Below are 25,184 nucleotides of genomic sequence, written 5' to 3' on the forward strand. Positions count from 1 at the left end.
TTTAATTGCGGCGGAAGTCTTGAGTGTGTGAATGGAGAGATTTTAGATAGGATGCTTTTCTTTTTAATAGGCCCTCCTACATGATACAAATCCGGATTAAATTAAGAGTTTTGACTATAAAAATGTATTAATTAAAAGTTGAGGATCTGAGTCTAGGGAAAGAAACTCTTAGTAAGACACGATTTCCCTTTTAACATAGGGTTATATGTTATGTGAATAACAAGCTTTTAAGACGAAAACTCTATCTAAACACAATAAAATCAATTGAGTTAGCAAATCTAGTATTCGTACAAGAATCCTTTTCTTTTTATTTTTAATAGCACTATTTAAACAAAATTAACTTATAGACTTGCAGTCTTAAACTAGACTTCTGTGTAATATATCAAAATCTAATTTGAATGTTGTGGTCTTGAATGTTAAATTATAGAATTATCAAATATAAAAAGATATTTTTTTTCAAATAGACAAAAAAAGACAAGATACTAAAACTAAAATGAATAAAGTGCTCCCTCCGAATCAAAAAAAGTGTCCACTTAACCTTTTTTTTTCTTGAGTCAAAAAGAGTGTTCACTTATCAAATCAAGAAAGAATTTATCTTATTTTCCAGATTTATCTCTATTAAGTGTTATGTGATCAAATTTTAATATCTATTTAATTAGAAATAATTTAGTCAAATTATTTATTTTTATCTAGGAGTTAATATTTTTTTATGAGGTGCGCAAATTGGGACATTCTTTTTATGTGAAAGGAGAGAAACACCAAAGTTTTTCTTTCTTAAACTTTAATTCGGCCAAGACTCACCGACAAGGTAAAAGAAAATCAAGTTAAAATGACAGGTCCATGTGGCAGCAAACAACGACTTCAGTGTTGCATGGTGGACGTGTGGCAGAATGCAACCGCCTGCGTTGCTTCTTTACAAATTAGACTTATCCTGCAAATACATCATATATATCTGTAGAACCTTCATTAACTGATTCCATATTGTCTACTGTATTCCATATTGTCTACTGTATTTTTCAACGTAAGGCAAAGAGGAAAGAAGAGATGCATTCTGTAAAGGAGAAAGTAAGCAACGCAGCTGCCGCTGGCAAAGAGCATGTTGACATTCTCAAAGCCAAAGCCGAAGAGAAGGTATTCCCAAAATACTCCTAAATGTTAAAACTACTGCTTTATATATAACTTAGTGTTCTTCCTGTTTATGGAAAAAAAAATTAAATTAGGCAGAGTCGGGGTTAAAGACTTAGAGTTCTAGCTGCGAGTTAGCTAAAATTCAGCTCTAGTTAATTTTTATATTCCCTCCGTCTCAAAATACTTGTATTTAGAACGATTTACTAACGATAAAATCGGTGAAAAAGAAATTAATTTGTCTTGAAAGTACTCCATTTTGAGGATATTTTTAGTAAGGAAAGATAAGTATTTTGAGAGGGAGGGAGTATTTTTATTAAAGAGTTTATAGAATATGTATGATTTATTCGAAACTCAATAATTATGCTACCATTTTAGAATTCGAACTACCTACTTTTCTAGAATTCACAACATCCAGCATTCGAACCGAGGGGTTCGAAAAATAAAATGTAATTATTGAGGTTTGAACTTGGAATCTAAGGTGAATCTCGAACCCTCAGGATATTCAAAATCTATATGTGTATATACAAAAAAAAAAAAAAATACCGGTGTAATTTCTTGCCGAGGCTCTACACCACCCCTCCATAGACTCAAAACTCGCATCTCCTATTAGGTGAAGGATGATAATTATTTATTTAATGAACAGGCGGAGAAAGCATATGCAAGAACAAGGGAAGAGAAAACAATAGCTGAAGAAGTAAGGAAAGCAAAAGAAGCAGAAGCAAAGATGGAGCTGCATCAAGCGAAAGCACGCCATGCGGCGGAGAAGTTGCAATCAAAGCAAGCTCATCTTGGCGGAATTGTAGGGCCGCACCATCATGGTCCTCCGGTTGGTGGTCAAGGCCACCATATTAATCCGGTGGGTACTACTGTTACAACTAGTGGTACTGGTATTGTTGCTCCTACGTACCCTCCTGGAGGTTACCCTCCTTTCCATGGCCATATCTAATGTGAGGGATAGGTTCCCGTACTTGTATTGCTTTGGTATTTTAGTTGTTGATTATGTAATCTCAGTTGTTCTTTGTTCTGCTTTTGAAAAAATGGAGGAAGGCCTTTGGTAATGCAAGACTTTTCTTCTGGCGGTTGTTGTTCGAAATATGAATGATATATGTTCCCTTTTTTGTGGCATATAGTTTGAATTAAGGAGAAAAAGTACTATAATGCACAATTTAGTGGGGGTTATAAAAGCTTTCAATTAATAATTGAAAGGAGAAGTGTAAGTGAGAGTACAACAGGAATGTTTAACTATCCTTGGAGATGCAAGGAAAAAAATATTTATTTATGAGGAAATATAAGTATGATTTAAATGGTGCAATATAGGAGCATCGTTTTTAGGAAAGTGATGTATAAGTTTTCAAGACTAAAAAGCAAGAATCATAAAATTTGAATGTATGAAAAAAGGTACATATGGTGAAGTGATAGTCAGGTCAATTCATCAATTCGTAAAATGATTTTCTTAAAATGATGAAGACATAGAATTACAAATTTATAGGGAAAACATTCCGTTGAGGAGGTTCAAAGTTTCACAAATCATGACATATATGGAAGGAACGAAATAGAAATGTGCTCCAGCACAAATGCTCACCCGTAAAACCTATATGCAAACACATTAACAATTATGCTGGGGAAATTGATGCAGTTTTCGCTACACATATTCTAAACAAGTCAAACTGCTGGTTTGGTCTTCGCTTTGTGGGGAGAAATTTAAATTGAATACAGATGATAGTGTCATGTCTCAAACTAGCGAACTTGCATTTGAAGGAATTTTTAGAGATGGATCGGGGGAAGTGGATGGATTTTGATATTCAGGCAAGATGAAATCTAGCTACAGAATAGTGAAGCTGTTAGTTTTAAAAGAGTCCCGTTAGTAAAATAAGTGTTGTTAGTAAATAAAATTCCTATCTGATAGGTTTGTCCTAGTCTTTAGGAAGTAGTTTTATACGTGGGTTGTTATCTAGTTTTTAGGAGAAAGCTTTGTAGGGTAGTTCCTAATTTTTAGCTTAAGTCTGCTGTGTTTTTTTGCTATATAAAGACTGCAGTAGCAGCATTGAAAAGTATCAGTCAAGAAATTTTCTTTTCTTGTTTACTACCTCTTTCTCTATTCTACTTTTCCTTCTTGAATTTGTTTTACTATCAGTGGTATTAGAGTCAAGTGAGATCCCAAAAAAAAAAAAAAACAGAGAGAAATATTGCTAGTTTATGGCTTCAGAGAGCAATTACGTTCAAGCAGCTATTCCGCGTTTTGATGGTCACTATGACCATTGGAGTATGCTGATGGAGAATTTCTTACGGTCAAAGGAGTATTGGCCAATTGTCCAGGACGGAATCGGCGCTCCTACGGAAGCCTTAACGAATGCTCAAAAGGCGGAGTTCGAAGCAAGAAAGTTGAAAGATTTGAAGGCGAAGAATTATCTCTTTCAGGCTATCGATCGTCCCATCTTAGAAACTATTCTTTGCAAAGAAACTTCTAAGGATATTTGGGATGCGATGAAGAAAAAATATCAAGCATAGAGTGAAGCAGAGGAAGCGTACGCTTCAAGCCTTGAGAAGGATTTCGAGAGACTTTGCAGATGAAGGAAGGAGAGTCTGTAACGAGTTACTGTGCTAGAACAATGGAGATAAGCAACAAAATACGATTTCATGGTGAAAAGATGACTGATGTCACAATTGTGGAAAAGATATTGCGCTCCCTGACGCCGAAGTATGACTATGTCGTTTGCTCCATTGAGGAGTCAAAAGATATAGATGAGTTATCGCTTGACGAATTGCAAAGTTCCTTATTGGTACATGAGCAAAAGATGAACCGCAGTTCATCTTCCGAAGAGCAGGCTTTGAAGGCTTCTGCCAGTACTCGTTTCTCAAATTTTAGAGGAAGGGGTAGAGGTAAAGGAAGAGGAAGAGGAGATCGAGGATATAGAGATGAAGGCAGCAAAGACGGCAGTAGGAATTTCAGAGCCAATGATGACCACGGTAAAGGCAGAGGAAGGAATTTTGACAAATCCAAAGTAGAATGTTATTGATGTCATAAATTTGGTCATTATAAGTCTGATTGTTATACTAGGCTGCCTAATGACAAGGATGAGAAGTCAAATTTTGCTGAAAATAAAGAAGTTGAGACATTGTTGATGGCAATCCAAGTAGAGAAGGAACCTGAACAAAACGTTTGGTATTTGGATACGGGTTGCAGTAATCACATGTGTGGAAGTAAGTCTTCTTTTTCTTCTTTAAATGAAGACTTCCGTTCAACAATTAGTTTTGGTGATTCTTCCACTGTGAGTGCAATTGGAAAGGGTGATATTAAGATTAGAACCAAGAATGGTTTTGAAGAAACGATCTCAAATGTGCTATATGTTCCTGCTTTGAAAAGCAATCTGCTAAGTGTTGGTCAATTGCAAGAAAAAGGATATGTTATAACTATTGAGAAAGGTGCATGTGAGATTTATAATCTTACTAGAGGAGCTATTGCTGTTGTGAAAATGAGTTCAAACAGGTTGTTCCCACTGAAGATAGAGAGTATTCAACGTTGTTTGAAAGCAGAAGTAAAAGATCCGTCATGGTTGTGGCATTTTAGATATGGTCACTTGGGTTTTGGCGGATTAAAAGTTCTCCAACAAAAAAATATGGTGATAGGTCTTCCTGAAATTACAATTCCGTCCCAAGTTTGTGAGGAATGTGTTGTTGGCAAACAACATCGTTCTCAATTTCCAAAAGGAAAGTCGTGGAGAGCCAATGATGTTTTGGAGCTGATACATTCGGACATCTGTGGCCCAATCAAACCAGCTTCTAATGGAGGTAAACGATACTTTATTACGTTTACTGATGATTTTTCCCAAAAAACTTGGGTTTATTTTTTACATGAAAAATCTGAGGCTTTTAAAGCATTTAAAAGCTTCAAGGTTCATGTAGAAAATGAGACGGGAAAGAAAATCAAGACTCTTCGGACGGATCGTGGTGGCGAGTATTGCTCTAAAGTTTTTGATAATTTTTGTGAATCTGATGGCATTAGAAAAGAGCTTACAACAGCTTATACACCACAACAAAATGGTGTATCGGAGAGGAAAAATAGAACCATCCTCAATATGGTTCGGAGTTTGCTGGCAAAAGGAAGAGTGAAAAAGAGTTTTTGGCCAGAAGCGATAACTTGGAGCATTCACATCTTGAACAGAAGCCCTACATTTTCTATTAAGAACATGACTCCAGAGGAGGCGTGGAGTGGAAGAAGGCCCACTGTAGATCACTTTCGAATTTTTGGGTGCATTGCGTATGCACATGTCCCAGATGAGAAAAGGAAGAAGCTCGATGATAAAAGTGAAAAATGTGTATTTCTTGTTAGTGAAACATCCAAGGCATATAAATTATTTAATCCACAAACAGAAAAGATTGTGATCAGCCGAAATGTTGTTTTTGATGAAGAACTACTTGGGATTGGGATATGCAGTAGCCTACCCCAGTCCTATTTGAGAATGAAGTCGAAGAAGCGGCCTTAATACCCGGAAATTCAGAGGATTATGCTCCTACAACCGCTGAAATTTCTCCAACAGCTGCTGAAATTACACCAACAACTGGTGGAAATTTTCCAGCAGCTTTGGAAGAAACTGATTCAGCAGCTCAGTCACTTTGGCGTACTCGAAAAAGGCCTGCATGGATGTCGGACTATGAGGTAACAGGAATTGATGTAAATGATGATGCAATTACTCATTTTGCATTGTTTGCGGACTGCGACCCTACAGTTTTTGAGAGTGCTGTTAGAGAAGAAAAATGGAGAAAGGCGATGGATGCTGAAATTGAAGCTATTGAAAGGAACGATACTTGGGAGCTTATTGATCTTCCTGAGAAGCAGAAAACCATTGGCGTCAAGTGGGTCTACAAGACGAAACTGAAGGAAAATGGTGAAATTGACAAATATAAGGCGCGATTGGTGGCTAAGGGATACAAGCAGGAGTACGGTGTGGACTACACTGAAGTTTATGCTCCAGTTGCAAGACATGACACCATCAGAATGGTAATTGCATTGGCGGCGCAAAATTCATGGCCTATCTTCTAGTTGGATGTCAAATCAGCTTTCCTACATGGATACTTGGAGGAAGAGGTATTTATCGAACAACCTCCTGGTTATGTTAAGGTTGGAAATGAGCATAAAGTTTATCGCTTAAAGAAGGCCCTTTATGGACTAAAACAAGCCCCCCGAGCTTGGTATAGTCGCATTGAGGCTTATTTTCTGAAAATGGGTTTTCAAAAGTGTCCATATGAGCATACACTTTTTGTGAAGATTGGGGATGATGCGAAAATGCTTATTGTATGCTTATATGTTGATGATCTTATATATACTGGGAACGATAGTGCCATGTTTGCTGAATTCAAGAAGTCTATGATGGATGAGTTCGAGATGTCTGATGTTAGTAATATGCATTACTTTCTTGGATTAGAAGTGGTGCAATCTGATGATGGGATATTTATTTTCCAAAAGAAGTATGTGCGAGAAATTTTAGACAGGTTCAAGATGCTGAACTGCAATCCCACCAACACACCAGTTGAGTTTGGCTTAAAACTAAACAAAGCTGGGAGAGGAACGAAGGTGGATAGCACGCTTTACAAACAAATTGTGGGCAGTTTAATGTACCTAACTGCCACAAGGCCCGACATTATGTATGCAGTAAGTCTTGTAAGTAGATATATGGAGAGTCCAACGGAGATGCATTTGTTAGCTGCGAAGACAATCTTCACTACTTACAAAGAACGAAAGATTTTGGCATTTTCTACAAGAAAGGAGAAAAGTCAGATTTGATTGGCTTTACGGACAACGACTATGCAGGAGATCAAGACGACAAAAAGAGCACTTCCGGTTATGTTTTTATGCTAGGCACAGGGGCTGTTTCATGGTCTTCCAGGAAGCAAAAAATTGTCACTTTATCGAGTACTGAAGCGGAATTTGTTGCTGCTACAGCTTCTGCTTGTCAAGCTGTTTGGTTAAGAAGAATTCTTGAAGAACTACAATTCAAACAAGAAAGAGCAACTACAATTTTCTGCGACAACAACTCTGCCCTCAAGCTATCAAAAAATCCTGTGCTACATGGAAGGAGCAAGCACATTGACGTGAAGTATTATTTTCTGCGAGATCTCAACGATGAAGGAACAATAGAGTTGGAATATTGCCGAAGTGAAGACCAACTGGCAGATATCTTTACCAAACCTCTCAGGTTGTTTCCTTTCCAAAATTTGAGGAGGTTGATTGGAATTGGCACTATGGAAGAGTTCAAGAAGTAGAAGTTAAACTGAAGCATGAGAGCTTTCAGTTTAAGGGAGGGTGTTAGTTTTAAAAGAGTCCCGTTAGTAAAATAAGTGTTGTTAGTAAATAAAATTCCTATCTGATAGGTTTGTCCTACTCTTTAGGAAGTAGTTTTATACGAGGGTTGTTATCTAGTTTTTAGGAGAAAGCTTTGTAGGGTAGTTCCTAATTTTTAGCTTAAGTCCACTGTGTTTTTTTGCTATATAAAGACTGCAGTAGCAGCATTGAAAAGTATCAGTCAAGAAATTTTCTTTTCTCGTTTACTGCCTCTTTCTCTATTCTACTTTTCCTTCTTGAATCTGTTTTACTATCAGAAGCAGCAAAATTTGGCAAAAAGGCTAGAATTAGCAAAGATGATGAGATATTAGAGAACAAAATATTCCCTCACCCTCTTAATATTACTATGAAAGTCTTAAAGATTGCAACTTTTTACTAAAAGCCAAAAATGCCTCTCATATACGTATCTGAAGGAAGACGAATCAATATGCTAATTTTTTGATATATAAATGAAGGTTATGAGCATATTGAAGATTTGATAATCTGAGATAATGCATTTTAGAAAATGGAGTTTCTCTCCCTTGCTAATTTAGTTCATAACTTATAATGAACGGCTTTAAATAGTTTATTTAATCCTTTTTGATATGCCAGAAAAAAAGTATCTAAGCTCTTTGTAAGTCAAGAGCCTAGACTGCCAAATGATAAATAGACAAGTAATTAACACAAAATCAATAGTAATCGTTTATATTCAAAGGTTTCTGTTGTTGGGGATTGATTTTTCGATGAAAAGTATGAAATTATACCGGAAAGAGGTCTAAAACAGGTGAAATTGGGAACTTTCAGAGGGAAAATTTGATAAAAATTTATTTTTTATTCCTAAATCGGGTATACATTGGGATGAGGACTATTTTGTATTTTTCAAAATTTTAGGATTGGGACGGATAATGTTGTAAATTACAAGACTTTAATGCTAGGATTAATAACTTTTGAAGTACCATTATTTTCGTATGACCTTTCACCTAACATTTTAAGACTTGTGACCTTTTATCAAAAGAAGTATGAGAAGTGTCCTTTTAGCCAAGAGCACTAGATACTATTGTTTATCCTCAAAAGGTACAGTTGAATTTATTTAGTGGTTTAAAGGATACGTGTATTGATTTTTTATAGATAAAATAAATATTGAATAACAAGTAATGAAATCAAGTAATTATTAAACAAGAAAGTAATATAAGCCCGAAGGAATCTCTTCAATAAAGATGACTCTGGATGAACACTCAACCTTAAAGAATCCGATACAAAAAGTAAGTCAAGTGCAAGATAATTTGCTAGAATGTGTAAAGTGTAATTGTTAAGCTAGAATTGGATGCCCTCTAACACTAATGTTGGGCTCCTCGTATAGGTATAAATTCTCCAACAGGAGTCCGCAAACTCGCTCGCTCATTATAGATAATAATGACTAATAAATGCTACTTTCATTGCAAAAACGCAACGTTTGGCTGCATATCTACACCGAATACGTAACGTCTGAAGCATGTAACTCCTCCGTGACAAGTGCTTCAGATCCATTGCTATGGATACATAAGGAACGGTCTCTTCCGGATCCTCGAACGAATTGCTTCCCAAACGTCCCTGCTTGCCACATTTCAATACCATATCTTGCCACGTGTACTTTAAAACATAAAATAAAACTAAATAGATCCACTTCATTTATCACAATGAATTATATTTGTTCGATATACTGTTGTCAATATAAATATTGAATATTAAAATAAAAAAAATCAATTGAAAACAATAAAAAAAGGACTTCTGTCAGATTTTACCCGATGCAACTTCACTATATTTTAAGAAGTTAAACAATTTTTCGTTAATCAAATATTTTTTTTAAGATCTTTATGTACTACAGAAATTTATGATTTGTACACTTTTGTGTATCTGCCCCCCTTTTACGTCAACAGTCAAGACTACCAAATTGACAAATAGACTAATTGAGATAAATTGTTATTTTCTCAGTTTCAATTTACGCCTGTCACTGGGAAGGATCGAATCGTGTCAACAAATTTATAGTGCTATCACTTTTTTTTTTGGGGCAAATCTTCGGATCTTCTCACAATTATAGTTTACTGAGCCCACCCTTTAATGCGAGGCGACTTGAAAGCTTACCTTATTGTTCTAGGAAGATTTGGAATCCTAGCCAACATTTTGGATTTTAGAGTTTTCGCCTCAATCTAGACTAGGGGATCGTTAGACCGTAGCGGCACCTTTCGGATTTCAAAATTTAAATAAGTTCTTGTTAGACTGTAATTTTTTCATATACTTTTTATATACTTTAAATTGTTAATTATTGTGACTTATAGTACTTTTTATTAGGGGTGTTCATGGTTTGGTTTAGACAGCGCCTCCAACATCTTTATCACCTCGGATGATTCATTGGGCACCGACCGTTCTCGATCGCTACTTACCTCAATTTCCCTACGAGCTGGTATAGGTATTCGATTCGGTTCTGCTATCCTGGCCTCGTTGTTGTTCTTTTGGAGTTGGGATATAGCAGCCTGGTGTTGGATCATGGTTGCCTGATGTTCCTGTAAGTCACAAATCACGCGTAAGTTAATCTCCTCTCCCGCCTCTCAGGCTGCCCTACAAGCAGTTGCCTTATCAGCGGACGTATCTCCGCTGTCGTTAACGGCTAAATTGGAGTTGGCAACACTCGCATCAGCGGGAGGATCATCGACTGGATCACCCGGTGGCATGATGTTTAATGGTACCCCATTGTTGGGGTTCTTGTCGTGGTTGTTGTTATTCGCATTGTTTGCGGTCGACATGTCAAAGTTAACCTAAAATCACAAAAAAAAAAAAAAAAAAAAAGAAGGCAAAAGAGCATGTGAAAGCCGAGTTGCAAACAAATCACCGCTATTATCCTTAGCCCCATGGTGGGCGCCAAACTGTTTACCCTTAAAAAGGTAACAATTGAATTTGTATGTGGTTTAAAGAATATGCGACTTGTTTCGGTTATAGAGCGAAAGAACAACAATAAGTTCTTGTTACACTGTAATTTTTTCATATACTTTGAATTGTCAATTATTGTGACTTATGGTACTTTTTATTAGGAGTGTTCACGGTTTGGTTAAAAATCGATCCAAATCGATTAAATAAATCGACACCTTTTTGGGTTTGATTTGGTTTTGTTTTAAACTTTTAAAAATCGATATATTTGGTTTGGTATTGATTTTATTAAAATAAAACAGAAGAAAAAATCGAACCGAACAAACAAATTATATACATAAATAATATATTAAATTAGATCAAAATTTTCATGAAAATTCACGAAGATTAATCACATCTTTTTCTTACATAAGGATTAGCCAATCTTTCTTGTGCCATAGGAAGATAAAGTTTCAAAAATCTGTAGCTTTTGAGTATTTTTAAGTTACATAGAATATGTCATAAGACACTATGTAGTTAAATATATTTGACTTGTTCTGAGTATATTTTAACGAAATGATGTTACATTTACCTGATGAAATTTTGTCACTTTATTTGTTTGTTTAATGTGAAGAAATAGTAGTAGAAAAAAGGAAGGAAAGAGTATATATTTATGTATTGTTAAAGACTAAATAACTCAACCAAAATTGATAACAACCAAACCGATAAATGTATATTATATTTAGTTTCATTTGGCTTTAATATTTAAAAAAACCAACTAAGTTGTTTTGATTTTGACCAAAAACTGATTTAAATCTGTAATTTTATTTCTTAAAAATTCACGATTAAAATTACTGTTTGACTTTTAAAATGATCTCACATAAATTTGAGAGACTCAGGGAAATAAGGCCAAACCCATCTACAGACATCCGTACGTCGTCCACTTCTTTCACTGAGCACCTAAAGTGGAGCTTGTTTCATTTAGACACCCCAGTGGCAATACCTGCTCCAGCTAGGACAATTTTTTGCACCGTTGGCATGTCGCGTGTTATCACCAAAAACGCGCGTGTAACCTTTTTTTTTTTTTTTTTAATCCTATGTGGCAGCCAACGGTATTATTACTCACCCTTTTATATATATCATCTTCCCCACTTCAAAATTAAATCCAATTTAGCCCTAATTTTAGCCCCTTTTCACGATCAATTTTTTTCCTCAAATTCAAGCTAATATTTTCTGCTTCTTGCTAATATTTTCTGGTTCATCACGTTCGTTCTTCCATTGTTGTTACTATTATGTCGAGCTTATCCGACTCTTTCATGGAGTTTTTTGATGAACATGCCCGATATTGTAGATGTGGTAATGAAGCATTATCAAGACTTCGAACCCAATTAAACCCAGTGTCGCATTTTTATGTTGTAAAATACCAAAGGTAAACTTATATCTTCATTCATTCCTTATTTAATTATTTATTAGATGATTAATTGTTGGGTTGAAAATTGGTTTTGTAGAAAATGGGTGGTTGTGATTATTTCTTTTGATGGAAGATAGGCACCCCCGCGTAAAGCAAATAGGGTGATCCGGGGTTTGTTGAAGAAAGTGAAGGCTTTTGAGGAGAAAAGAATTCGAGCAAGAAATATGCTCATTGTTGCTGCCATTGTTGCTGGTTTTGTGATGCTCGGATATGGAAAATTAAGCCAAATTGTTAGATGGAGCAAGACAATATGTGCTCTTAAGTAGTTGCCTTTTGCTAAGTTGTGTAGTTGTAATATTGTTAGATTCTTGGAATGTAATTTGGTTACTGCATTGTTGGACAATTTTGTATTTTGGCATGGCTGAACTTTGGCCAAAAACTTGTGTAAACCAAAGATTTTGAATGAAATGAAATGAAATGTTGTTTTGTCTATCTATACCGTATTTGCCAACAATGCTCGTTTTGAGCTCACACGCAAATTGCATAAAAACCGTAGTTGCTTCCAATAAGTTTATGCTACATATTATTGCCAACAATGTGTGTAGGCCAATGTTATTTAACACCAAATGCCAGCCTATAATTACATTAGCACAACTGTTTAAACATTAACAACAGTAACCCCAAATAGTAGCTAATATATTAACACGCTCAAGAACGAGCTCAAAGTTAGCATACAAGTAGCCAAAAGCAAACATTAAAATATCAAATTGTTTACCACATACAAGTATCGTATTGCCAAAATAACCATCCAAAAAGAGAAATTGTTTGGTGCCATATTACATTGCCAATTAAGTACTACATCCTATCCTAATAATCGCCAGCTTCTTCTTCTTCTTGTTTGCCATCTCGCTTCAATCGGGGGCAGTGATGCTTCCTTGTTTTTCCATCTCAATCCTCTAGCTTTATAACCAAGGTCTATGCCGTTGGACTTGCATCCTTGTAAGTCGAACCAGCTTCTAGAATCCTTTGGCTTGATGTTCCCGGGCCGCATTTTAGCGTAAAAACGAAGATAGTCGGGGCTTTGTTACACGTAGTCGTGTTTTAGAGACCAAAGTTAGAATTGACTTACATTTAGTATTCGAGTTCCACTTGTACTTGTGTATATGCCAAATCCAACATCGCTGCCCTTCGTGTCCCCTACTTGTAGGTTCCTCTCCGCCGCAACCTTAGCTCTCTTCTCCGGAAAGAACTTGTCTTGTTCTGTGAGGTAGTTGACTTGTTATTCCTCTTGTAATAGGAATACTTGTATCCGTAAACGGGGCTGGCTTGAGCTTCTAACTCTTTTTGATTGATTCACCCCTCCTAACTCTAGTTGTATCATCACAAAACCGTCTGGCGCGTAGGCCGGGTTAAGCTTGTAGCCACAGGTGTGTTTCCGCAGGTCTTGTAAACTTTGGCTAGTGTGCTTCGCACTCCGGCACAACCCGCATATTTAAAGGCAACCAACTTAAAAACCCAAAATACATGATAAACAAGTTAACCAACGCAAAGAAAACTATTTTACCTTGCAATATTTCTTGTTATGTCCTTGTTGATTTACACTTTGAACAAGTTATTTTCCCCCTTTTCTGGACACTTTTCCATACCTCATCTTTTTTGGTTCATCTTTGCCTTTTGTTCTTTTCTTCTTCGGCGCCGCTGCGCATTGGTTTAGGTGGTGCGAGGCTCAATCTTTGGATTGTTTGTTTCGTGCCACATCTTCATATTTGGAATTGGGTTGGATGAAATGACTATATGCCTTTAAGAATGTATCCTTCCTATACCAACGCTCCCACAAAGTGTTCACAGCTCTAGTTTACGTGGTAGTATGCACAAACAAAGATGGCATGGAATTCCTCTCGGTTGCCAAGTTCTACAACTACAACTCTTAGTACTCATGTTAACCGTATGCCTATACTCACCTCTCCAATCTCAAATCCAACATCGCATTCCAGTGTAAAGAACCTTTGCAAATCCCTAGCCATTTCCTTATTATCCTCTAAGGTAAGTCTAGCCATAGGTGAAATCTCGTATATCCAAGTGTTGGCAAACTTAATCATATCACATTGTCTAGTCATTATCTTTCTCCTAATTTCCTCCAACATACGGTTATAATTGATTTCGTGTCTACAAGACAAGATCCATGAATCAAGGTTTCACACATGTTATTCTCAACAACATCACACTTAGAATGCTCTTTAAAGTATGCCCTCACCCATGATTTTTCCGGCTAATGCAATAAATCAAAGACAAATATCTTTACCAAGTTTGCTCATTTTATCAAGCTCGAATTGAATTTCACTTCAAAACTCGGCCTTAGAACATCTCCAAAATTGTTTTCTTCTCTCTTCACCCTTCCATTCTTGATGCCAATCGGACCGTACGTGTCGTACATCTCCTATGCTCAAGATCGGTAACAATTCTTCTACAAAGAAAGATGAAAACCCCTTCAAAGAAAAGAAATTATTAAATAAACACTCAACAAGAAGAAACAAAGGAGAAATTAAACAAGTTACTATGTACATTACCTTTTGCATGTCCGCCATCACAAGAAGACCTTCTCCAAGCATCTAACCGTAGATCCTCTTTCAAGTAATTAATGAAAAAACTCCAACTATGCTTAGTTTCGAGTCAACAATCGCCTGTGCTATAGGAAACATCTCGATTGTTTCTATTCTTGCCAATCGCTACTAGCCAGCTCACCTTCATAAGCACCCTTTAGAAAACACCCATCAAAACCTATTATTCTCCTACAACCTTCCATCCACCCTTCTTCAATGCATCCAAGCAGACATAAGCACACAAACAAATTCTTCCCCGGACAACTTTCTTTGTCCATCCTCACCCAAACAACTACTCAGATTTGTCTATTTTATCATATCGTAATAGTCACACAATCTTGCAAACTCTAAATTCCAATCACCCATGTACTCTCTTAGTATCCGCATTTTAGCTCAGAGCAAATCGTCCTACTAACATAAAGTCCTAACTTATCCCCGCACATGTCTTGTATTTCCCATATTCTCAAAGATGGTCGCTTAATTATTTCATCCTTAAATCTAGCGAAAAAGCTCATTTCGGTGTTACATTTTGTTCTTGTTAAGTTGTACACTTGTGTACAAGATGGTAGCTCTTAATCATAAAGTCACTTAATCTCTTATCTGCTGTCATAAAGATAACACAACCACTCGCACCGTTTGTTACCCTTACACCGAGCCCTTACTTTACCAGGTTGATTAGGCCTTAACTTAAGACTAACTTTGTATTCTATTGCATAATCGCCCAATGCTTTCCTAAATACTTTTTCATTTTCAAAAACCATACCAAGTTCAAAAATAGCAACTACACAAGCCGGATCATATCCTCCGACCTTTCAGGTTTCTTCCTTCTTGCCGGTAGATCAAGACTCCCTACAAGACGCATCTAACTCATCATTACTGTCATCACTACCACAATCCGAACCGTCAATATAATCCTCATCTCCACCTAATCTTCCCACATACCTAGCGTACTTATTTCTACCAATATCTTCAAAGCCTCTATCAACACCAAACTTCACCTAATGGTATTTCCTCTCGTGTTATTTTTTTCTTTCTAGGATCGGGGGTTCCTTTACCCTCTTTTCACTCTAAGGTTTCTCTAATTCTTCATCAACATCCGAATCATCAAGATCCGGGAAAAATGATTCGGAACTACTAGCAACATCCGATTGATCCCCATTTGTCATGTTCCATTCGGATCCGTTTCACCCCTATTTGGATCCGTTTCAACCACATTTGGAGTCGGAAATGCTTCACCTCCTTTGGAGGTGTTTTCAGCCTCCTTTTGGAAATGTTTCTACCTATCCGGAACATTTACATCGCATTTATACCCTCCCACCCACGTGTGTTGCCCTAGCTTCATCGCATACATGGGTCATTAATACAAATATCACCCTCTGCCCTACCAACAAACCTATTGGTTGTGGAACTCATCCACCTCATCAATGCCATGGACCACAAACACATCAAACTCATCACCATGTTTTAAATCATTCACAAGCCCTAGTAATTGTCTATCGAAGTAAGCTGAACAAAGGCACTATCATCAACCTTTTGAAGAGAATCCAAGGACATTTGTGTGCCCAAGATCTTTAGTGTATGCTTCCAACTCAACAAGACTAAAATGGTCTTTGTCGATAGCAGCACCAAAGACCTCTAATTCCCCTTTGTACGTGGGACCCACTACAGGGTCTTCCACAACTGTACCCCCATGGTGAAAACAAGTAAGAATATAGTCGTCCATTTTATTCCCCAACAACCCACAACACACAAGCAATAGAAATACCCAAAAACCCTAACTTTGACACTGAAATTCCCAAATAAACCCTAGTAAACAAATAAAGTGATAACAAACAGTTTCGTACCAAAACACCCTAATTTAAACACAATATAGCATACAAACACGAGAAAAGTTCAGTAGAAACTTAAATTTCTCCAATGTCGCAAATGAAGTCAAGCGAACAAAGTCCAAAGGGTCGATTTCAGTACTAAAACCCGCAAATAAATGAAAATAATACCTTATGAGTGATTATTAACTAAGAATTAACCGAAAATGGAGAAGATATCGAACGAAATCGACGAAAATTTTACCTCGATTTTCGTGGAAATCGCTCGATCGTTTGCACTTTGCGGTGTACTATGGAAACGGGTAATTTTGAGCCCTAATTTGGTCTTTAGTTGATTTGCCCGCGTGTGCGTGATGTGGCCAATTAAAATGAGTTGGCATATGAGTCAAGGATGTAAATTGAGTCGTTAAATTTAAACGAAATTAAGACAATGCAGATAATTTGGCACTTAATCCAATTTAGGATACAACCGATATACACGCGCTGGGATTTAAAAATCGTGCAAAAATTGTCTAACTCGAATGGTGTATATTGCCCAAAAAGGTTTCCAACGAAACAAAGCCTCCACTTTAGGTGCCAAGTTAAAGAAGCGACGACCACAAATGTCCCTAGCCGATGGGTTTTGCCTACGGAAATAAACATGTTTAAGCCATTTTATATTATGACGGTATCTTTCGTTTTTCAGTTTCCGATCAAGTACTAGTGAAGTAGACGCCGGCCGATTCATGGCGGGGAGGAGTCAACCTCCTTACAGAAGGCCACGTGGAAACTTTTCCTCTTCTTCTTCTTCTTCTTCTTCTTCTAGATCCTTCCAACCTTCTCAACCTTCCCGCAAATTTAAGTCCCACCCAACCAACAACGCTTCTTCTGACAGTAACAACAACAAGACAAGCTCAACCAATTTAGACAAATCAATTGATGGAGATATTGATGATATTTATAATTTACCATCCTTAGTTGGAACTTGCCCTTTCATGTGTCCTGGTACACCAATTTTCTCTTGAATATTGTATCTTTTAATGCTACAATTAGTTGTAGGAAGAGTTTAATAGTTGATTTAGTAGAATACATATTTTTTTAATTTTAGTAAGAGTCTAATACTTTAGCAGCAGGAGAAGGAGTGTACTACTTTATTTATGTGCTCTAAACGAGGCCTTATGATTAATAAATTTATATGAGACAGTTTTCATTCATATTTTCTACTTTGCTGCTTGCGTCTCTCCCCAAATCATCATAACTTTTTCCACTTTTTTCTTTCTAGGTTTCCATGTCTTTCTCGAAATGTTCTGCTTTTTTAAATGCATAAACTTTTTTAATATGATGATTTAATGTATCACTTAAACCAGGTAAATTAACTGCTTTGGTGCAAACAGGGATGAATTACATTCTTTCTAACTGGATTATATCTCTCTATAGAAAATTTAGGGGCCGTTTGGTTGTTGGTTAAGAAATGAGTTATTCATGTATTAAAGCTAGCATAACTAGTACGTACCATGTTTGATGGCATTTATGTATAAAATTCAACACTCCAAGTACGGCGTTTGGTTACCAGTTTACGATCCCACCTAACTAATACATTTATAGGTTATAAGGGAATCTATGAATTATTTATGCAAGGTAGAAGATGGCATAAGTAATCACCGCATAACTAATCCCTATAAAAATTGCAGTTGAGGAGAGGGAAAAGCGAGAGAGGCTGCGAGACTTAGCTGTGTTCGAGAGGCTATATGGAAATCCTCGCGAATCATCACCAAGCCTTGCTGTTAAAAAGGTAATAGATTGAGTGGAGTTATTTGTTTACCCTGTTTGTTTGTTTGATCAACTGAACTTCAAGCATAACTTGTCTCAACTACGGTTAAAAGAACAAGGTTGGTAGGTTGATGACCAGTATAAAAATAATGAATCTTTTGTATACTAAAATAGCCGAGTGGGTACACATAGCCAACAACAAATAGATTAGATTAGTATCGAGGTGTAATCGATAGTTGATATTGATTTGTTTCATCAACTGATGTTAACTAGCTCTATGTTTCCCTTGACAAAACGTTTTCTAGATTGTAACCTGCTTGTCAAATATGTGGAAAGAATTTAAATTGTAATATCTCATCAAGCATTTAATATGGCCCTTTGTTGAGCATCAAAAAGAAAATGATTTGATCTCCAGTTTTGAGGTTCTGTAAAAGAGATGAAGAAACAGCTGGAGAATGCGACAAACGTAAAGCAAGTTAATATAAGGAAGTAGAAAAAAGTTGGTGACTTATACAATACCAAACAATTTTCCGTACCGTGCATTGATTAATTAATGCCAAATTTATAGCTATTAGTGCGAAATGGTTAACACCATTGGAGTCAAGCACATTTTATCCCGGATAGCAGAACATGCTTTTTCCCTGGAAGTTAGAAGGCCTTTTCTTTTGAGTTTTGAAGGTAGAAAGCCACCTGCTTCAGCTTTCACATGTAAGAATTATTAACAATACAGTCCACAGCTGAAAGCATTAAATTGATACGCTACTCAATAATGTTGGAAAGGATAAAAGATCCAACAAAATCACTTGGGACAAAAGAAATTTTGTGCAAAAAGTTTCGAAACACACTGGACTTGCAACATTGATAAAATACAGAGCCCTGAAGGGGTAAACAAAGATAGATCGCTGAAAATTCTCATTTTTATTGTGTTAAATATACCCCAAAGCAGCTATCTCTTCTGTGTGGTTTGCGAGCTATCACACAGAAGCGGGGTTTACCTTGTGTGCACCCGAAGGGTAGCGGTTGCGGGTTCCCTTGTCATTAAAAAAAATATACCCCAAAGCAGTACTAAAGATTCCAAATGGTACTTCCTTTTTTTTTTTTTTTTTAAATTGTTTTTATTACATAGGGGGTAGGGGAAGGGGAAATGGGGAAGGGGATTACAATGTGGGGATTCGAACCCTCACCAACAAGGTGAAAGTTCAGGTAGTCAACCAACTGAGCTACTAAATCCCTACACTTCGTTTTGCTTCATTTGAGGACAACGGAATTTTATTTCAATGATCAAAAAAGATAGCACGTCCATGTCTTAAAAGTTTTCTATTTCCATTATTGCAACCAGTTAATAAGAAACAATCATATATTTCAAAAAAAAAAAAAAGAAAAAAAAGAAATCAAGATTCAATCCCATCCCAGCCAAAAATTGCTGGAGTTCTAAACATAATGAAGTCCTTATGCAAGTGACTATTGTCCAGGCTAATTTGTCCCCCTGTGTGTGTGGGTGGGGTGGGGGGGGGGGGGGGAAGGTTCAAACTTGACTTGGTATATAGGTTATACATTCTTACAGCATGTATGAGCAATATAGTAATTAGTCAGTTTTCCATCTTTTTTTTTTTTTTTTTTGATGAAGTAAGTTGTTTCATTGAGAAAAGGCATCAAGCAGATGCATAATTACAGGGGCTAATTACAGATAGACAAAAGCAAAAGAGAATTATAAGCCCCTATACATTGGCTCCCTCTAAAACTAGGGTGCTAATAAAATCCAAAAACTGATCTGTACTAGTCACTGGGGACAACATTGTCCAGCAATAAAGGTTTACTAGACATTTCGCTTTAAGTGCATGAATGGGAGTGGTAGTTGAGGAACCATCAAAACATCTTCTATTCCTCTCGATCCAAATACACCAAAAAATTACAGCAGGAATCATATTCCAGATCTTTCTGATGGTCTTATCAACTAACTGAAGACTCCAAGAAATTTGAGCTTCCCTTAATCTTTGCGGCATCACCCAACTTAAACTGAAAAAACACAAGAACGTGTTCCAGAGGTCATATGCTACTGGGCATTGAAGAAAAAGGTGGTCAACTGTCTCTGGAGTTGTGTTGCAAAAAAAGCATCTGGTGTTGTCCAACTCTAATCCTCTCCTATTTAGATTGTCTAAAGTAAGACAAGCATTGTTTAGTGTAATCCAACTGAAGCATTTGATCCTCATAGGCAGATTGGTCTTCCATACTAGCTTCCATGGCCATCAAACAGTTTTCCATCTTTTCTTAAAATTTATTACTTAATATAAGTCTAGTGTTAGTTGTGGCAGAAGTGATTTCACAGTCTTTTCGTAGCTACTTTTGATCTTTAATATAATTTAATTCTCTCTTCAGTATTTGCTACAATGATGGTTTATTAAATTTTTTCTTTGTTAGTTCTGCAGGACTATATCCGCAAAGACTCTGCAAGATTCTGATGTGAGGCCTCTCTCAGTGTTGGAAGACACTTTAAACTATCTGTGTAACTTGCTGGACTCTACGGAGCATCCCTTTGAGGTGGTTCATGACTTCATCTTTGATAGGATGAGGTCCATTAGACAAGACCTAAGTATGCAAAATATCTCTTGCAGTCGAGTGGTCTCTATGTATGAGAGAATGGTATGTTCATTTATACGGGTTATCTTATCCAAAAGATCTGAATTAGAGCTAGAATGATATACATGTATGTAGATGCATGAATCATGATATTGTTGCATTTGAACATCATACGGTTCTTGCATCTCAATCTTGTTTCCTCAAGTCTTCAGATCAAGTTGGAGCAAGTATCTGCACATATTGCAGAAAGCGAAAGAAAGTCAATAAAGGAACTTGAGAAGCTTGTAAATTGAATTCAAAAGATGAATTGAATTGATAATAAGAAGTGAATATGCTGTTAGATGTGGATGTTGTATCACCTGCTATATAGAATTGTTATCCTTTTTATAGATACAATTTTAGCCATTACGCTACCTTACTGCTTAGTTTCTTGCTTGTTGACTTCATCAGTTTCCTGTCTATTTAAGGGAACAACTGAATTTTGTTGTAAATAGCTTTGTAATTATGCATCTCCAGGTTACTGTTCTTTATGATGTTATTTACCTTTCCTCGAACCAAAAAAAAGATTACTTATAAAGGAATAGAAGAGAGGACATGCGTATTAGTTATTACTGACTTGATTGCTGAGGTTACACAGTAGGGGCCCTCTATAGTGGAATCTTAATCTAATACAGTAAGGTTAAGTAATTATATTCTACTTATAGGTTACGTATTTGTTCTCCTACAACGTAGAGAATATCCTAAGCACCAAATAGCATATTCTACATATTCAGTTATTTATACAATGAATCTAGACATATTGTAAATGTAGAAACATTTTACCATATAACTACAATGACTTTTCTTGATTTAGACATACTCCCTCAGTTTCATTTTATAGGTCTTTGTCTGACTTGTCAGGAAGTTTAATGAATGTAAAGAAGACTTGTTTCTTGTGGTCTTAAATTAAAGGTGTATGCAACATACCTAAAATATACTTCGACTCTCGTGGTCTTAAACATGCCATGACATTCTTGTAAGGGAGTGTCTTTAAGGGTAAAATGGGAACATTGGATTTAAAAGCTTAATAAATATAAAAGGAGGTGTTCTTTTTGGAACAGAGACTAAAAAGGAAAGTAAGACACATAATTTGAAATGGAGGAAGTAGCTCACTTTTACTTAACATAGGGAAATGAGCTTGGTTTTGCTGAAAGTTTTGATGTTTCAGAAATAGTATCTGTTATTGCTATTGCAGAACTACATGTAGGGGTTAGGGGTTCTGTTAGAATTCTTTTGAAATGGATATAGTTTCATACCTTTTACAGCAGATGGATAACATTGATGTGGGAGCTATGGTCTAGGCCGTGGTCTAATATTTTTCCCTATTGTATTGCAAACTTCCACTTCATTCTATATATTACCCCCTTCTTTGTTAATCTTTCGTTTGGCTAGTTTTAATGACAAGGAGGCTTCTTATTTAGGAAACCAAGCAAAAATATTTTACTTAATCTAGGCTTAAGATGTTTGAGTGTTCCTTCTTTTAGTATAACTGCAGAATTTTGGAAATATGTAGCTTTAATATATTTTTCTCCACAGGTTAAGTTTCATATAATTTCCCAGCATAAGCTTAGAAGATGTAGTGGCTCAAATATTTCTTCGCTGTCATACCTCAACATGGAGCAGCTAATGAAGGCATTGGCGACTTTATTTACTCTTTATGAAGCAAATCGAACTTCACAGTCCATCTTCGAAAATGAAGCTGAATTTTTTTCCTTTTATGTGCTTCTCCACCTTGATTCTAAAACCCAAGGAACAGTTAAGGTTTCGTCTTTTTTTTTTTTTTTCCGCTTTTCTCTTTTTGAATTTATTAAAGATTGTGAATTGCAGTTGATCAGGTGCTTACTCAGAGACCATTTTCTTTGTTCAATTTCCCTAAACATTGTACTTCTTGATTTGCAGGGGGAGACACTATCTTTATGGTTCCGACGCGTTCCTTCTCACATTATGAAGTCAACAGAAATGAATTTTGCTCGGAAGATCCTGAGGTAGATCAAAGGCATTTAGTGTCAATTACCATTGCTAGTAGAATACATTTTATTTTTGTACATGGGAAGGTCAACCGTTGCTTCTTATTTTGTGACAGATACTTCAGATTGGGCTTCTACAAGAATTTTATCCATATCACAGAGTCTGAGGCATCCTACTTGCAGTATTGCATTATTGAACCTTCTATCAATGAGGTGAGTTCTTGTATAACAACAGATTTATTCCTGTGGTATATGCTCTCTTTCATTTGTCTGATAAAAATGTATGCACCCTACCCTCTTTCCGTTGCTATTGGAAGAAAGTTGGGGTTTGATCATTCTCCCACCATTTAAGTCCGTTTCTTTCTTCTTTTTTTTTTTTTGGATAAGTTGATTTCCCTTAATTTGTTTCATTTGCATTACTAAGGTTCGAGCACTAGCTATTTCCTGTGTGAATTATGGAGGATACAAGCCTCAGCCTTTTCCCTTGGCGGCTCTTTCCAAACTCCTAATGATGAAGGTAAAATCTTATATAGTATTAAGGGTTTTGACTAGCTGAAAAAGTTCAGATCTCAATGTTCTGAATTTGGCTACCTAATGCATGATTATTTAGGAATGGGATCTAGAATCTTTCTGCAATGACAGTGGCCTTCAAACCTCAGTCGATGAAGAAGGAAATAGTTGCTTTCCTACCAAGCAAACAACTCTTATCCATCCAAAGGGAGGGTTGCACAAGTATTATCCGCTGGAATCAGAACGGTTCGAGAGGTCAGTCCTATAAATTTCTTTATGCATCCCCCCTGCAGTAACAATTAAGCTCATTGAAGCGAAGCCAAAAAATCTTCGATTAAGAGAACAAATTTATACACCTTTTTTCCCTTTTGTGAAAGTAGGCTGACTGTTTTTTTTTTTTTGATAAGGTAAAAGTTTTATTAAAAGGGTACTGAGAAGGTACTTAAGGTTACATTAACAAAACAAAAAGCACCAGAAAGAAACAAACTACTAGACTTTCCTTCCTAACAAGTCTAAGAAATCCATTAGTTGGTCCAGACTGCCTATTGAACTACTTCTACACCAGAAGAATAAATTTTTCGCTCAGTTACAAGGCCAAATTAGCATATGTGGAAATCCAAATAAGAGCATACCTTGTACCAGCGTGAAGGATCTGTAGATATGGAGCAATCCATGTTGCTAAAAGAACTCTCGTGTATGTATGTAGATGGCTGTATATTTAACTTCTTTTCTTCTGCTATTGACTTAAAAGAACTCATTAAAGATAGCACTCACCCTGTCCCAATTTAAGTGACACTTTTTCCTTTTTAGTCAGTTCAAAAAAGAATGACACTTTTCTACGTTTAGTAACAATTAAACTTTAAACTTCTCATTTTAGCCTTAATGAGATGATTTATAACCACGCAAATATTTATGACTTACTTTAGACCAAATTTCAGAAGTCTTCCTTTCATTCTTATACTCCGTGCCCAGCCAGACACGATCACATAAATTGGGACGGAGGGAGTAACTATTTAGTTGGACTTTTACTATCTAATGCCAAGGCTGAACAATTGATCATCTTTAGCATTGATTTGTTACTCTCTAGCAGTACATAACCTAAAGAAGCGAGTAATTGGATTCCCCGGCCATAGTGATTACCTGCTGACTTGCCTTTTGCTCGAATTCCATATTGACCAGCATAAATTTTTGAAGTACTTGGGATTTTGAATATCCATTTTTCTCTGGTCGTACGAACAAAGTGTTACTGTATCTTGATCCTCAGCTAAGCAGAAAACAAAATTATTGCATACTCCGAACTTGCTTAATTACTTTCTTGAATATCATTGTGCAGACTCCCCCTTCTAAGTCAATCTTTGTGTAGCAGGTTTTCTGTTGTACTGTAAGAGCTTTGATGGTTAAGGAGATGAAAATTTGTCTGGAAGCATTCAATTTGCTGAGTCGATAAGCTATTGAGCTGGTTGGAGATTGAAGATTCAGCAAAAGAATACTGGAGCTCGAGATCAAATTTACATAACATTATTTTGATCTTGCTCAATGCCTCATCTTGAAAGTACTCCGCAGTCTCGGGCCATGCCAATTAGATTCGTTTTAAAGTTCGTATTTTACGGATGAAAAAATAAAGTTTGTATTTTGCATATTTCTGCAATCTAACTGTAAATGTACCCCCTCCCCCTTTCCTCTCCTCGCGAGGCACTGTATCATGATTCCTGCTACTTCAATATCCATATGGATGGAAAAGAAGAAAAGGAAAAAAAAAAGGTTTGTACCATTCTGTTTTCGATTCTGCAGAAATAGAAACACGTTTTCAGTTATAAGAACACCTGGAGCTACTCCATTTAGAAGCCCAATCTTCCTTTCCCGTGAATTTCCCTCTAGCGTGGTGGTTTGGCAGACCTTTCATTTCCCAGAAAATCACAAATATCAGCCCTTCAACCCTGCTGTTCACAGAGAAACCTCTGAGACAGAATACAAATGCCGTATCTGATGGTCTTATAATTGTGCTTACAAGTATGTTTGTTATGTACAAGATTCTTTGTTGAGGCTAAAGATGATTAGCTGAATTAGATTTTCTTTTCCTATTGACGAGTAACCAAGCTGATAGATAAAGGTTTGGTTCAATTGAGGGTAGGTCATGGGTGTGAAGCTTTCATAAGACGAGGCGCTTGTATCACACAG

The 25,184-nt window shown here is 36.4% G+C and overlaps 2 protein-coding genes across 5 annotated transcripts; both read left to right on the forward strand.

Annotated features, from left to right (window-relative positions):
* The first annotated feature begins 944 nt into the window (after positions 1–944).
* On the forward strand, positions 945–2,205 carry LOC132054499 (late embryogenesis abundant protein 6-like). The gene is made up of 2 exons (XM_059446496.1): positions 945–1,131; positions 1,772–2,205. The coding sequence occupies exons 1-2, from the start codon at positions 1,045–1,047 to the stop codon at positions 2,072–2,074; spliced, it is 390 nt and encodes a 129-aa protein (XP_059302479.1). The 5' UTR covers positions 945–1,044; the 3' UTR covers positions 2,075–2,205.
* Positions 2,206–16,802: 14,597 nt separating this feature from the next.
* LOC132051953 (SAC3 family protein C) lies at positions 16,803–24,850 on the forward strand. 4 transcript variants are annotated; one of them, XM_059443238.1, is made up of 9 exons: positions 16,803–17,148; positions 17,835–17,935; positions 20,332–20,553; positions 22,066–22,290; positions 22,429–22,514; positions 22,613–22,709; positions 22,921–23,013; positions 23,107–23,261; positions 24,370–24,850. In XM_059443238.1, exons 1-9 carry the CDS (start codon positions 16,890–16,892, stop codon positions 24,389–24,391), a joined length of 1,260 nt encoding a protein of 419 aa, XP_059299221.1. In that variant the 5' UTR covers positions 16,803–16,889; the 3' UTR covers positions 24,392–24,850. The 4 variants fall into 4 exon arrangements, with proteins under 4 accessions (XP_059299221.1, XP_059299222.1, XP_059299223.1 ...); XM_059443239.1 differs by having other exon boundaries at positions 24,373–24,850; XM_059443240.1 differs by having other exon boundaries at positions 22,066–22,284.
* The last annotated feature ends 334 nt before the right edge of the window (positions 24,851–25,184 follow it).

Source organism: Lycium ferocissimum, chromosome 4, assembly GCF_029784015.1.
Source record: "Lycium ferocissimum isolate CSIRO_LF1 chromosome 4, AGI_CSIRO_Lferr_CH_V1, whole genome shotgun sequence".
Lineage (NCBI taxonomy): Eukaryota > Viridiplantae > Streptophyta > Magnoliopsida > Solanales > Solanaceae > Lycium > Lycium ferocissimum.

Bases quoted from the DNA above. Each gene is read 5' to 3' on its own strand.
- LOC132054499 (XM_059446496.1), top strand. From the start codon at position 1,045: ATGCATTCTGTAAAGGAGAAAGTAAGCAACGCAGCTGCCGCTGGCAAA. The intron at 1,132-1,771 runs GTATTCCCAAAA...TTTAATGAACAG, and splicing joins AAGCCAAAGCCGAAGAGAAG to GCGGAGAAAGCATATGCAAG.
- LOC132051953 (XM_059443238.1), top strand. From the start codon at position 16,890: ATGGCGGGGAGGAGTCAACCTCCTTACAGAAGGCCACGTGGAAACTTT. The intron at 17,936-20,331 runs GTAATAGATTGA...TTTCTTTGTTAG, and splicing joins CAAGCCTTGCTGTTAAAAAG to TTCTGCAGGACTATATCCGC. The intron at 20,554-22,065 runs GTATGTTCATTT...TTTTCTCCACAG, and splicing joins TCTCTATGTATGAGAGAATG to GTTAAGTTTCATATAATTTC.